General features: G+C 26.9%; 2 protein-coding genes across 4 annotated transcripts; one reads left to right on the plus strand and one right to left on the minus strand.

The window, feature by feature from the left end:
* Nucleotides 1-511: 511 nt before the first annotated feature.
* On the minus strand, nucleotides 512-10,970 carry LOC145744631 (dynein axonemal assembly factor 9-like). Of its 2 annotated transcripts, none has more exons than XM_082562529.1 (26): nucleotides 10,888-10,970; nucleotides 9,790-10,482; nucleotides 9,534-9,632; nucleotides 9,201-9,278; nucleotides 8,621-8,649; nucleotides 8,297-8,430; nucleotides 7,613-7,821; nucleotides 7,200-7,428; nucleotides 5,786-5,995; nucleotides 5,600-5,691; nucleotides 5,230-5,424; nucleotides 4,816-4,964; nucleotides 4,574-4,644; nucleotides 4,383-4,476; nucleotides 4,024-4,280; nucleotides 3,440-3,647; nucleotides 3,193-3,314; nucleotides 2,679-2,834; nucleotides 2,515-2,606; nucleotides 2,123-2,333; nucleotides 1,854-2,029; nucleotides 1,604-1,785; nucleotides 1,399-1,528; nucleotides 1,194-1,332; nucleotides 1,016-1,122; nucleotides 512-927 (listed from the first exon to the last, which is right to left on the minus strand). In XM_082562529.1, the coding sequence occupies exons 2-26, from the start codon at nucleotides 9,852-9,854 to the stop codon at nucleotides 834-836; spliced, it is 3,528 nt and encodes a 1,175-aa protein (XP_082418655.1). In that variant the 5' UTR covers nucleotides 9,855-10,482; nucleotides 10,888-10,970; the 3' UTR covers nucleotides 512-833. The 2 variants fall into 2 exon arrangements, with proteins under 2 accessions (XP_082418655.1, XP_082418654.1); XM_082562528.1 differs by having other exon boundaries at nucleotides 4,556-4,644.
* A 516-nt stretch (nucleotides 10,971-11,486) lies between these two features.
* LOC145745741 (ras-related protein Rab-15-like) lies at nucleotides 11,487-13,294 on the plus strand. 2 transcript variants are annotated; one of them, XM_082563894.1, is made up of 7 exons: nucleotides 11,487-11,513; nucleotides 11,648-11,798; nucleotides 11,975-12,035; nucleotides 12,210-12,345; nucleotides 12,576-12,668; nucleotides 12,746-12,850; nucleotides 12,936-13,294. In XM_082563894.1, exons 2-7 carry the CDS (start codon nucleotides 11,699-11,701, stop codon nucleotides 13,068-13,070), a joined length of 630 nt encoding a protein of 209 aa, XP_082420020.1. In that variant the 5' UTR covers nucleotides 11,487-11,513; nucleotides 11,648-11,698; the 3' UTR covers nucleotides 13,071-13,294. The 2 variants fall into 2 exon arrangements, with proteins under 2 accessions (XP_082420020.1, XP_082420022.1); XM_082563896.1 differs by having other exon boundaries at nucleotides 11,503-11,798; nucleotides 12,969-13,294.
* Nucleotides 13,295-13,585: the final 291 nt, after the last annotated feature.

Below are 13,585 nucleotides of genomic sequence, written 5' to 3' on the forward strand. Positions count from 1 at the left end.
CAGAAGTTGTGACCTAATATGACAAAAGAAATGTCAAGGCGCGTTAGACATAAATATAAAATTTCAAGTTACTTTTTGTACAAAATAAACCTAAAAACAAATATTTGAATATAAGTTTTGAACAAAAAAAACGCATCAATAAATAAAAAGGGTTTCTGTGTCCTACACAAATGCTGTTGTGTTCGATCCCCACTGGTCTCATAACTCTTGCTAAGCCAACACTTAATCAGCAGCTTATAATAAGCAGGCAAATGTAGTTTATAATATTCCAAACTGCCAATAGCAACTCAATATTGGGTCGGAGCAAATAATGTTACTATATGTTTAGGTCACAAAGTCGACCTTCCCACATAGAAGATAAATAAGCGTAAAAAAAATGTTAATATTATTAGCAGTTTGAACGTCCGAGCGTTTATAAATTGTCTCATACTACCAGCTTTAAACACAACAGATATTGTCCCATTCAAACAAAATATCAAAAATAATTTTATTTTTCTTAAAAATAAGCAGCCAAAAATATAATAGGTATAACAATTTTTTTTAAAATTAATAAAAAAACACAACTAACAAAACACAAAACAGTTTAAAACTAAACAACAGTAGTAATATAGTACTTTATATATGAAGGAACATATTTTTATTAAGTTAATTACAGTGAAATCAAATACAGTGTTAAATATAACCAAAAAAATAAATTTTTGTACAAAATTATGTTATTCACATTTTTAAGGATGGAATTTTAATATTTTTTTGCCTGAATTAAAAAAAAATTAAGCTATTTTCTATACAAGCTTTGGGTAGTCTCAAACCTTCTATAAAAGTAAATTTAGAATTTAGTCGAAGAGATCTTTGAAGTTTTGTGCTTCAAGATTATTGTTATAAATCACAATTTTCTTATTTTCTTCTTCCAAATACTTATCCATAAACCTTTAAAAAATAATTTAAATAATTTTTCAAAATATTAACAAAGTACCATGAAAAAAAAATTGGTAATTTTATGTATTTTTTATTTTACTTTTGTATGTTAGGATGCTCATAAGTTCTAGAATTGTCCAACAAACTGCAATACTGGGTTCCATTAAAGAAAACACCTTCTGGTAGGGGATCCATTTGATGTTGTTCCTATGTGAAAAAATATTTAAATAAAAAAATCTGCTAAAACATGTAGATAAAACTAAGTTTAATTATTTTACCTGAATTCTGTGTTTTTCAGCGACAGAAAGAGCTTTCTTTGGACATTTTCTGCTGGGTTTTTGTCGTCCACTTTTTCTTAACCAATTTTTGAGATCAATTTCGTTCAAACCGATTCCATAAAATTTTAAATAAAATTTCCTTTAAAAAAATAAAATGTAAAAAACTAAATAATCAAAGTTCTTAAAAGAAATTATTTTTTATTACTTTGAAACTTGGGAGTTTCTTGAAGGCGGCGGAGCAGGAGTTTTAGCTTGAATGTGACTCGGCCGAGGTTCAAGAGTTAGAACCCCTGTTTTGGCCACAAAACAAACATCATTTTCCTGATCATCACAATCTAAAAAAACAAAAAAAATTTCAAAAAATTTCTTTAAAAATAAAAATAATGTTTTTTTAAACTTAATTTTTTTACCTGTAAAAGCTACCAGGCCCTTGACCATATAAACATTCCCACTATAAGGATAACTAGAAAGTGAGTTTTTCAAAGCACGGAGACGAGCACTAAAGGAGCCCTTTATGAGAGGTTGGGAAAACTCAATAAATATTTCTTGAATTTGTAACACTGGGGTTCCAGTATTAAAAGTACCATTCCATCTAAAAAAATTAAAAAATTTAAAAAATTAATTTTGGAAAGAAAATTTTAACAAAATATAAGATCTTACAGGCCAAGCAACATAAGATGTCTTGTTTTTTTGCATTTTTCTGTTTCAAAACTGTTCTCGTTTAGAACCAAATCGAAATCACCAGCTCTCGATGTTTGTCCATTTCCAGCCAGTATAAAAGCTGCATTGGGGTTCACTGCTCTTATAAGAGACTGCATCTCCGCCAAATTTTTATCCTAAAAATATTGAAAAATAAATAAAAATTTATTTTACCCAAAAAAAAAACTTTTTTCCAAAAAATTTAAATCTAAAAATATTTTTAATTTTACCTTGAGGTCATCCAAAGTCCCTGTGAATGCCACACAATTAACCAATCCAGCTGTGCATTGCTCTAATGCCTTGGGTAATACATGTTTGTGCTCCATAAACATACAAAGAGGTTCGACACATACTGTTACTGCACCTAACACCATGTTATTTCTAGTGGTGGGAGTCTTGTGGTTCACAATACAAGAGACAACAGACGCAACATCAAAAAATCTAAATTTAATAAAAAAAAAGGTAAAAAGTTTGCAGTATTGTCTAAATGTAGTTTATAAGATCATGCTTAGTCTAAATTAGCCAGTACAAAGTTTTTTGTACCATTATTCATATACATTAAATCTCTTGAAATGTAAGCTGATTTTTCAAAAAAATGCAGCATAAAAAATGTAAAACTGACCCAATAGCTTCGACAATAATACGAAGCCTTTTTGTAGCTGCTGCTCCAGGTCTTGAAGATCTTCTTTTAGAAACACAATCACTCAGTTGATCCTATGAATATAAATTTAAAGGTGAAATATATTGTTTTAAATTACAATAAAAAAATTCGATAATTTTACTAACTTGAAGATGATTTTGATCCAGTACAGTAGCATTGGAACCTATGCACCTAACTCTAACTATAACCCATCTTACTCTTTCCTTATGTAAGGATACAAGAGATGAACATAACTTATCACCATACGATCCTGGTAACCCTAAAACCACTGTGATACACACCTAAGAAAAAAGAAAAAATATTGCTTTAATATTTGGTTAAAATAACAGGCAGCATGGTGTTGTGGTCAGAACACTTGGCTTTACTGCATAAGCTCATGGGTTGATTCCAACTCCTCTCATGCTGAAGCGTAACGTTCTATAAATGGTATGAACTCCTGCTGAGCCAACACCTAATCAGCAGCTTATAATTACCAGGCAATTATATTCTATATTACAAACTGTCAAAGACAACTTGAGACTGGGTCAAGGTAACTTATGTTACTTTATGTTTAGGTCGTGAAGTCAACCTTTCCACATTGAGGATAAATGAATGTAAAAGAAAAAGAGTTGCTAAAAAAGTATAATTTTTATTTAATACCTTGTTGGTGTCTACTGTAGAGTTAGTAGAATTGTTGTCACCTCCCAACAATATGTTGACATCTTGAAGTGGGATTGAACAACTACTTAATACTGAAGATATACCAAAGTGCTCAAGAAAATCTAGAAAAAAAAACATTTTTTTTCCTAAATGTTTAACTTTTAAATTCACTTAAATATCACAATTAAAAATGATTACCGTTATTATTTATAAAGCATACGGATAAAATAAGATAAATTTTAATAACCTGTTAGTTTTGGTTGTAACCCTGCTGTTAATTTAGTTAACTTGCTGCCTCTCAGATTCACTTGATCGCGATGACTTAATCCTATTTGCCAATTAAATTGGGTTTGTGCTTCGTCAAATGCTCTCTCAAATTGGTCGTCTATTCTACCTAACTCTATAAAACCTGGTTGACCAGGTTCATTGCCAAGACTTTTTAGTAGGGGTTCAATCTAGAAAAAATGGTTTAATTTTAATTTACAATTTTTTACATTTTTTATTGCAGAAGAAAAATACATTAAATAATAAATACATTAAAGAAAAATACATTAAATAAAAAAAAAGGACAGTATATTTATGTATTTATATGCCCACAAAATTAATTAAACTGCCATTTGTGGTGTGCGGGTAAATTATCGCACACTAATATTGGTTAAGAGTTGCAACCTTATTAACACAAATAAAATGCCGACCATAAGACAAGCTATCAACTAATAAAACCTAATATACTATAGTGCATTATTACAATTTTATTACATGGACCAATTTATATGCAAACGGTCACAACTCTTATTCATTAATATTAATTTATTTTGAATGTTATTTTACCTTTGCAGCAAAATTCTTTAATTCAGTTGATTTTGGGTGAAAAATAATCGCAAATTTTGTTTCATTTTCCCCCAGTTTTTCAATGTATGGAGGAAGACCTGGGTTTGATTTCAGTGCAATTTGCAGCAGAACAGCAGAATTTGGGAGCCCATTGTCGTATAGTTCAAAACTTTTAATCGAATGAACGTTTACAAAAAAACAGGCGGCATTATTGGGTGAAATAGAGAAGGACCCATTGGGGTAAAAATCAATAGCACCTAAAAAAAATTTTAAATTAAACTTTAAATAACTTTTCAACAATAATTTAAAATTTTATTATTTTAGATTTTTCTTTATTTGTTTGTATAAAAAAGTCTTACATTTAGTAAAAGTAAGCAGAGGTGGAGATGATATTAATAAATTTTTACATTTACAAATCACTTCATCATCTATATCAAGTTGATCAACTGAACTCTGATAAAAGAAAATAATTTAATTTATAAAAAATCAAATTTCATCAGTCCAAGTTTTTGCATATGCATTTTAAAAATACAATTCTTATATATTTCACCCTCCATTCCTTATATACAGGGATGCTTGACGTTAGAACAATAACATCAGTTTGCTTAACATTAGATTCTCCTATAAACATAATTTAAAATTTAAAATAAATAAAAAAAAAGAAAACTATCTTTATAGAAAAAAAATTCACAAAGCAATTTTTGTAATTTATTATTTATAATGTTTAATAATTAATATCTATATAATATATAATTGAATTTAATTTTTAAATAATAAATCAAAAATTGTTACCATTATAGGCATTGAAAGAGGAGTCAATGAACATGTCAGAATATTTAACTGAACCCAAGTTCTGACCATTACAACTCTTTATAATGGAGATTGTCATTGAAACTTGTTTAATATATGGGCATGGTTGACCTTCATGCATAACCATAACACTAAAAATATTAAAAAATTTTAATGTTTGCTTAAAATAAAAAAAAAATAATTTGTGCATTTTTGACCAAAATGATTTAAAAAAATTAGTAATTAAAAAATAATAGGTCCAATTAATAACACCAGTCCATTTTTACTGCATCTATTTTAAACTAATTTAAATACAAAAACCATTAGCAACAAAAAATACAATGATAACACGACATTAAGCACATATACATAAGTATCAATTGAGATATAATAAAAACTCTCGAAAAAAAAACTCACTTTCCGATATTATTGAGTGCTTTCAAACCGAACTTATGCTCAGATTTGTAAGGCAATAAAGCAGTCCCGTTTACCACAATATTTTTAGCCATAGATTTTGATTTTTCAAAGCTAAAACTTGAGCAATATTCTTGTATAGCAGACTGACATGCCTTGACACATATATCATACATTTGAACCAGAATTTTAAAGTCCCTGCATAAATAAAATTAAATATTTAAAAGATATTTGATAATATTTATAAGCTAAACCTATATTTAAAATAAATTAAATTTTTAGGATTTTAATTTAACTAAAAAATAAATTGGCAATAATTTTAGTTGTACCAAAAAATGTAAATAAAATTATTTTACTTAACAAAACTATTTACTTTTTAATGTTAGGTCCAGTAGAAGCTTTGGGCGATATAAAATAAGTTCTGGCACAAAAAATTGGGTTTTTAGGTGCCATCGAATGTAGAATCTAAATGAAAAAAAAACAAACTTAACAATAAAAAAATTTTTTTTAAATATTTTTAAAAAATGGTGTTTTTCTTAAAAAAATTAACCAGACGAACCATATGCATTGCGTTGCCATTTAAACCACTGTTTTTTAACATAGCCTCTTTCGAACCAGATGTTGTAACCATTTCCATAGTGCGAGAACCAAACTGAACATATGGTTCACAATCTGGTTGCACACCAGTGTCAGAAAAATTGGTCCCACTACCATGTTGTTGTAGATGGTGCGACGATATACGACCATGGTTGAAATAACTTCGAATTGGCTACAATAAAAAAAAAAATTAAATGTAATTTTTTCAAAAATTTAAAACAGAATTTAAACATAAAAAAAGTAATTTAAGACATATTTAAACCTTTAATATTTTTTATTAAGTTATATTATTAATATAAAGTCTTTTACAATTAATAAATCAGATATCTTGAAGTGTAATACAAATTTATTTAGCCTCCCCCAAAGTAAATATAAACCTTAATACAAACAAAGCAAAAGTTGATATATTTATTTAAACAAGCGTCTATATACTTGAAATTAAATAAACTTGAATTTTAATGATGATAAAATTAAAACAACTTGAACAGAGAAAACTGAAGGATTGTCATTCAATCCCTGAGGAGTCACTGTAAAAGTGGATTCATTATTTGATTGAATTAAAGATTAGTTCACTTAACATTGGGTTTAATCACCGGCGCAAATTAAAACGTTATTCTTAACCAAAACAGAAAAAAAGACAATTCAACTCTGAAAAACCGAATCCCAAAAACAATCTTTTCTTTTTTTTCTTAAAATAAACAACAAAAAGTGTCTTCAGACTATTAGTTTGCAAAAAACTTTCCCTTAAAAAAAGTATTTTTTGATCTAAAATTTCGAATTTCTGTTGTTTATTTATTAACAATATCTGCCTTTGATTTAAAACTTCACATTTTTGTAGTTAATTTTCTTGCAATAGATGATAGAAACTTTTAAGCATATTCAGCAACAAGTTGATTTGCAAGCAAGTGCCAAATCAAAGTGTCACTGTAGTTGCTCAAGGTTATAATATTAACCAAGCATTATAGAGAAATAATATTTTAAAGAATTGCAAACTTCTAACCCATACAACTTGCAGAACAACCTTTTTTTATTAACCCTTTTCCCTTTTTGACATTAACATTTTACGAAACCCCTTAATGACAAAATCAACTTACCCCCCTCTTTCTCTATAACATCACAAGTTCCCCCTATATAACATCACAAATCACCCCTCGATGACATTACCAATCCCCTCTCTATGACATCACTAAACCTCTCTTTATGACATCACCAACCCCCCTTTATTATATCACCAACCCCTTCGTGACATCACTAACCCCCTTAGCTCTCTATGACATCACCAATCCCCTTTCTTTAACATCACCAATTTCCTTTGTAAAGTAACCAATACCCTGTCAGTGACATCACAAACTATATGACACAACTAATAAACCTACCTCTATGACATCATATTCAGTTGTTCCCATATCTGCAACATTTGACTTAGCATCTCCGTTTCCAGTAGGTCCCAGGACACAATTCATCGCATCGATCCAGTGCCTCTCGAACAGAGGAAGAGATTTGATGAGGAGTTGCTCCAGGGAAGCAGGATCACATTGATGGATAATGGGAAGAAGAGAGTTGCGGATGTTGCTAACATCAAACTTCATTGTGAAAAAACTTCCACTAAAAAAATTAAAACCAAATTTTTAAAAATTTTATTAGTTTTAAAATTTTTTTTATTTATTTGTTTTTTATTTTTATTTTCGTTTTTGTAAATTTTTTCAATCTTTAAATCAAATTATATTAATATTATTATTAGGTTTATCAATTTTTCTTTAAGACATAAAATTATCCGTTAATAACTTACCCTCCCACTCCTTCCAAAGCATAAGATTGAATAATTGGCCATTTTTCTAACACAAATTTATCAAATTTTTCCGGAGCTGTCAATCTAGCTGACATCCCTATTGTCCTGTTAGCCCAGTATGGTACTCCTACTTTCTTTAAACCATCCATCATTGCCACAAAACTCTCGATTTTAAACTGCTCATTCTCCTCTGAATAAGTGTCCTCATCCTAAATTAAATTAAATTTTTTTTTCATTTTTTTTTAATAAAAAAAAATTTTTAGAAAAATTTTTTTTTTTACTTGTTTTAAAAAATATGTTATTAAAACTGGATCAAAATATTTTATTTATTTGAAATGTCATTTAAAGTTAATGTAACTTATCTACCCACTGATATTTAAGCTTCACTAATAGAGCATAAAAATAAGAGATTAACATTTTTGGTTTGGTAATTTGACCAAATTTTGGCACCAAAAACTTTATAGTATAAAAATGATAAAAAATAATAAAAAGTTGGTAAATTAGACAATATAATTTTTGCACAAAAAAAACAATCTATATATTTTTTTTATTATTTATGCTGCTATAAATATTTTATTAGCAATACTACCATGCCAAAAAAATCTATTTTTAAAATTCAAAATACACTTTTCAAATTAACTTAAAGTTTAAAACAATTAGCTTAAAATTTTAATACCAAAATACCTTATCAAAATTCTCATCAGGCCAACAAAAAACTTCCAAATTTCTCCAGTGGGCAATGTAAGGCAGCAGGTAACTGTACAATACCGAACTACAATATATTGCTACCGATGACTGCCTAACTAGGATGATTAAATCTGAAAATAAACTTTGGACTTTAAAACTTTGATGATTTGGTTCATTTCCTTTCATTATTCAGCATTGAATTAAAATCCTTTTCCGTTCTTTTTTTTTAACAAAATTGAAAAATTTTTAATTATTAGGCCAAGTCAAATATAGAAAAATAGTTGAAATCTTTTTTTTTATAAACTAAATACAACTACATACCATCTAAATCCTCTTCTGGTATTCCAGACCTAAACAAAAATTAAAATAAAAATTTAAAATGCATAATATTCCAACTATGGTTTACAAAACTATTTTTTCTGGCTATGTTACTCCAAAATTACCACAAAATACTTAAAAACCTGATTAAAATAAAACCAAAAACCTAAGTCCAATGTCTGTTATTTGTAACAATATTCTTTTTTATTCTTTTTCAATTTACAGCATTTTAGCAAACCGTTTGGCATAGTGTAACACAAAAAAGAGAGATAGCTTTTAAGTAATAGTAAAAGAAGGTTTATAGCTTTAACTTGAAGCTCAGTCACCAAACTGGTTAGGCCAGTTTGTGAAGTTTCAAAAATGTCAGAGTTTTGCAACACTTAACGGTTAGTGTCAATTTATGAATTGTAATTTAAAATAGGTTGAATTTATACAAATTCAATTTACTTTATTTTTTAAACAAAAAAATTATTTAAATAGTTTATATATATTGTAAATATACTTAAATCAATAATCCAAATAAAAAAAAACACAGTAAAAAATTTAATTTTTAGTTGTTATAATTAAATAAATGCTAACTTACTCTTCTAAATCACGGAGTCTTAAGTTGTAAAAATCAAATAACAGAAAATTTGCCACTTCCCTGCATCCTTCATTATAACTGTAAAAATGACAAAAAATATAAATATTTATATATATAAATTTTAACAAAAAATATATAACTAATAACCAATATTCTGATTTAAAAAATTCCTTTAATAAAATAATAATCATCATATTACTTGCAATTAGGATTTAAAAAACCTCCCGCAACAAATTAAATAAACATGAATAAAAATTAAAAAGTTTTTGTGAGCCATCTACTGCAATAATTGCATTCTAAAAAATCCAGAACGCTTTTAAATTTATTTTTTACCGACTATCAATGCCAAGAATAATTAGAATTCCATCTTCCTTATCTTGATCTTCATCTTTTCCAGTTAAAAGAGATTGCACGCTTCGTAACCTCTTTAAACTACAAAAAAAATTAAAATTATTAAAGGGCATTAAATGATTTTTTTAAGTATGCATAAATTATCTAAAAAAAGCAAAATACTGTGTTTAAATTTTATATTTTAAAGCTAAAATTTACAATTAAGAAATTAAAACAACTTTTATTTTAAAATATCTACCTCAACTGTGGTGTAAAAGTTTGTTGAGGAATGCTCCTTCTTGCTGATGAAGGCCTTTTCTTCATCTTTAATCACCGACAAAAATGATCTTAATAGTTATTACAACATTTGTGCCTTGCAAAAAAAAATTGATAAATTAAATATAACAAAGAAATTAAATAGCATGAATAATTGTGATATTTATAGAAATTCAATGCTAATTAATATATTTTTATCAGTTTTTTAAAGTTTTTGATTTTTGTTCAAAAAAACAACATAAGTATGCCCATACAATAATACTTAAAATTTTATATTCCCTTTTTAGGTACCCCCATCACCAAAAATTAAACAAAAAACAGTTTTTAAAATTATAATTTTTCAAATAATTCAGCTGCATTATCCATCTCCATTTTTCCAACGGAATTTTTGTGTTTCGTTATTTTAACCACTTTCTGTGGTTTAGAATTTAGATTTTTATCTCCTGTTTTTACATCTTGTAAAACAAGTTCTTTAACTTTTTGATACGACGTGTCTGAGAAATTGACAACTTTTTTCTGATCAATGTTTTTTTGCAAGTTTGTTGCGACACGTTTTCCGATCATTTTTGTGCGATTTGTTTTTTTAACTTTAAAAACATCGGTTTTGTTTTTCTTTAGGTGAGTTTCTTTTTTTCGATTTTGATTGTTTCTAATGTTAAGCTTCTTTGCCATTTTTCTAAAACAAAAATAATTATGAATTATACACTCATTATTATTTTTTTTACTGTAGCTGAAACGCATACTAAAAACCTTTACAAAATTTTTAAATTATGCAAAATATTCTTGTAGAAATTTTACACTTATGACAGTATGTGTATAGCCTATTGATGTTAAAATATTAAGCATATCCCAAATTTTTCAATTATTAACTCACTAAATCAGTTAATATTATTATAAATTTAATTTTAAATTTTTATTTAAAAAAACATAAAAAAATATGAAATCGTTTTTATAGTTTAGCACTTTTGTTAAGTTTTTTATTTTTACGAACAAACCAATGTTAACTTAACTAAACAAGGTAACCTAAACACTAATCACTTAAATATTTTCAAAATAAAATAGCAGTATTAGATTAACTTACACTAAATTTTTTTTAAATGAAGAAGAAAAACTTCTAAGCTTTACCACGAGGACGAAGATCCAAGACAACAACGTTGATAAAAACAACAAAAAAATTTCAAAAAGAAACAAAACAGAGTTTCCCCCATTTTTATATTTGATTATATTTTGTGTGTTTTTATTTTATATTTTTACTAATTTTCGAGTTTTTATTTAATTTAGTTTTAAAGGTTGTGTTAAACAATATTAAAATATAGTTAATAAAATGACCAATTTTTATGGTAATCAGTATGCTTCGAAATTTTGTTTTTTTTAAATATAAAAATGTGACATCTGTTTATAATAGTATATACATTTAATATTTTACTAAATTTTGATCTTAACATCAAAAAGCGGCGGCTTAAGGTAAACTGGAGTTATTGAATGATGTCTTTTGGCGCTTTTGGTTCTCTATTAAATGACAGCATCCCCAAATAAACAGTATACTTTAAAATGATTGTAATTTAACCCCATAAACGATCCGCCACTGACACCGATCTATGTCGCAGTGTAATTTAATATCCATGGTTCTAACAATTCTTTTGACTTTATTTTAAATTTAAGCGAAACAAAGCAAAGTTTGTTGACCTACATCAGTTTATCGCAGAGGTCTGGGCGTATTAATATATATAAAAAAAGTTAAGATTAAATCTTATCTTACCAATATATTTTGTTAATAAATACCTCGTTTTTATATTAAGCCACAAATATTTTGTTATTACTAAAGTTTTAATTTTTAACAGTTTAGCTTTGCATAAACGTAGCTTGTTTCATTCGGTACAAATTAAAACAGAATGAGTGACATAACTTTTACTATGATAATACTGGGGGGACTTGGAGTTGGAAAGACGAGTTTAGTAACAGGCTATCATCCCGACCAACCTACCACTTTACGTATCAATAGAAATTTAGTTACTATCAATTTTTACTTAATTGAGTGTATATAAAATAAATAAATTTTCAAAAGCAACTTTATTTTTAAAGTTGCTTATAGTATAGTTAAATGTGATTTAAATTGTATACTATAAGTCTAGTTATGCCATTTAATTTTGTTATGATTTTATTATTAGAAACGGATATAATTAATAAAGCAATAGAATACAAAGGACAGAAATATCATATAGTAATAAGGTAAGACTTGATGTGCAAAAATAAAATTTAACATACAAAATAGACAAAACACAGTTGTTAGGTAAAACGTGGAGCAATACCATTATTTTTTATTTTTTTTTTTTTAAACTACAAAAATTTTTTTGTAGTTTAATATATTTGATTAGTCAAAATTTCGACGTGTTTCTGTTATAGAGATACAGCCGGACAGGAGCGATACATGGCTATAACAAAATTATCTTTAAGAAGAATTGATGGAGTTGTTTTAGCTTATTCCTGTGATGATAAAAAATCCATAGAATTACTGCAAAAATGGAAACAAGAATGTGATGTAAAACCTTAGTTTTTTAAAAATAAATATTTAGGTTTAAATAATTAAGAAATAGTAGTTTTTTTTCTCGTAATAAATATAAAGCCTTTGATACATATAATCAACTTCTTGGAGCGATTTTTTTAATAATGCACTCTTAACGGTCTTTTTAATAAAATTTATTCGTTATTTACCATTATGCACATAAGATTAGTTTGCAAAAAAAAAATTTGTTCAATTATATGTTCCAGGAAATGTACGATGAAGGTAAAATTGCTTATGTAATGACAGCAACAAAATCAGATCTTAAAAGTCTAGAAGTTTCGTTTGAAGAAGGAACAAAAGTATGTAAAACCTTATTTCTTATGTTTTTGTGCATTTTATATATTTTAAAAAATATTTGAATTTTTGCCACTTTAAGATTGCTGAGTCATATGAATGTAAGTTAATTGCAACAAGTGCAAAGTCGGGCACCGGAGTTGAGTCTTTATTTAAGGCCATTCTTGGGGAAATGATTGAAGTGAGAGTAAGTATTGGTTTGTCTTACATTTAAATTTAATAAGATAAGATTTTGTTCACTTAAGAATATAAAAATATATAAACTTGTATAGAACAAAGAAGAAGATTTTAATATTTGTATTAAGGAGGGTAATGAAATAAACGAACGGCTGGAAGTCATAAACTTAGCTGAAAGAAGTCGAAGTACCGATGGTATGAGGAATAAACAAGAATCATTGTGTTGCTAATATGGGCCATGAAGTTAATTTAAAAATATTCTTGTAAAATTTTGAAAATATTTTTTTATTTTATAATTCAATTACAATATTATAACAAGGGCCTATTAAAAGTTTATATTGTAAGATAACCACTGTAAACGTTGGAATATAAATAAGTGTTGTACATAATAATTAGCCTGTACGTTAAATAATTTCTTTTGACGTATTTTTGTTCTAATATGTAAATAAATACATATTAAAAACCATCAATATTTGATGTTTAATTTTAAACAAACAATTATTAAAAAATTAGATTTTATAACGTTTTAACTTTTTTGATATCTTGATAAACAATTATTCAAAGTCTGGTAACTAATAGATATCTGCATTATTTTATACATATATTTTTATAACTTTTATAAAACTTTAATATTTAATAACCGAGTAAGTATTGAAACACAGTAAATAGGCAAAGTTAATTTTTATTTTATAATCATGAAGAGAAGTTACTCAATTTCGAAAGCCTAATATTGATCTATGTCTAG

Source organism: Corella eumyota, chromosome 3 (assembly GCF_963082875.1).
Source record: "Corella eumyota chromosome 3, kaCorEumy4.1, whole genome shotgun sequence".
Lineage (NCBI taxonomy): Eukaryota > Metazoa > Chordata > Ascidiacea > Phlebobranchia > Corellidae > Corella > Corella eumyota.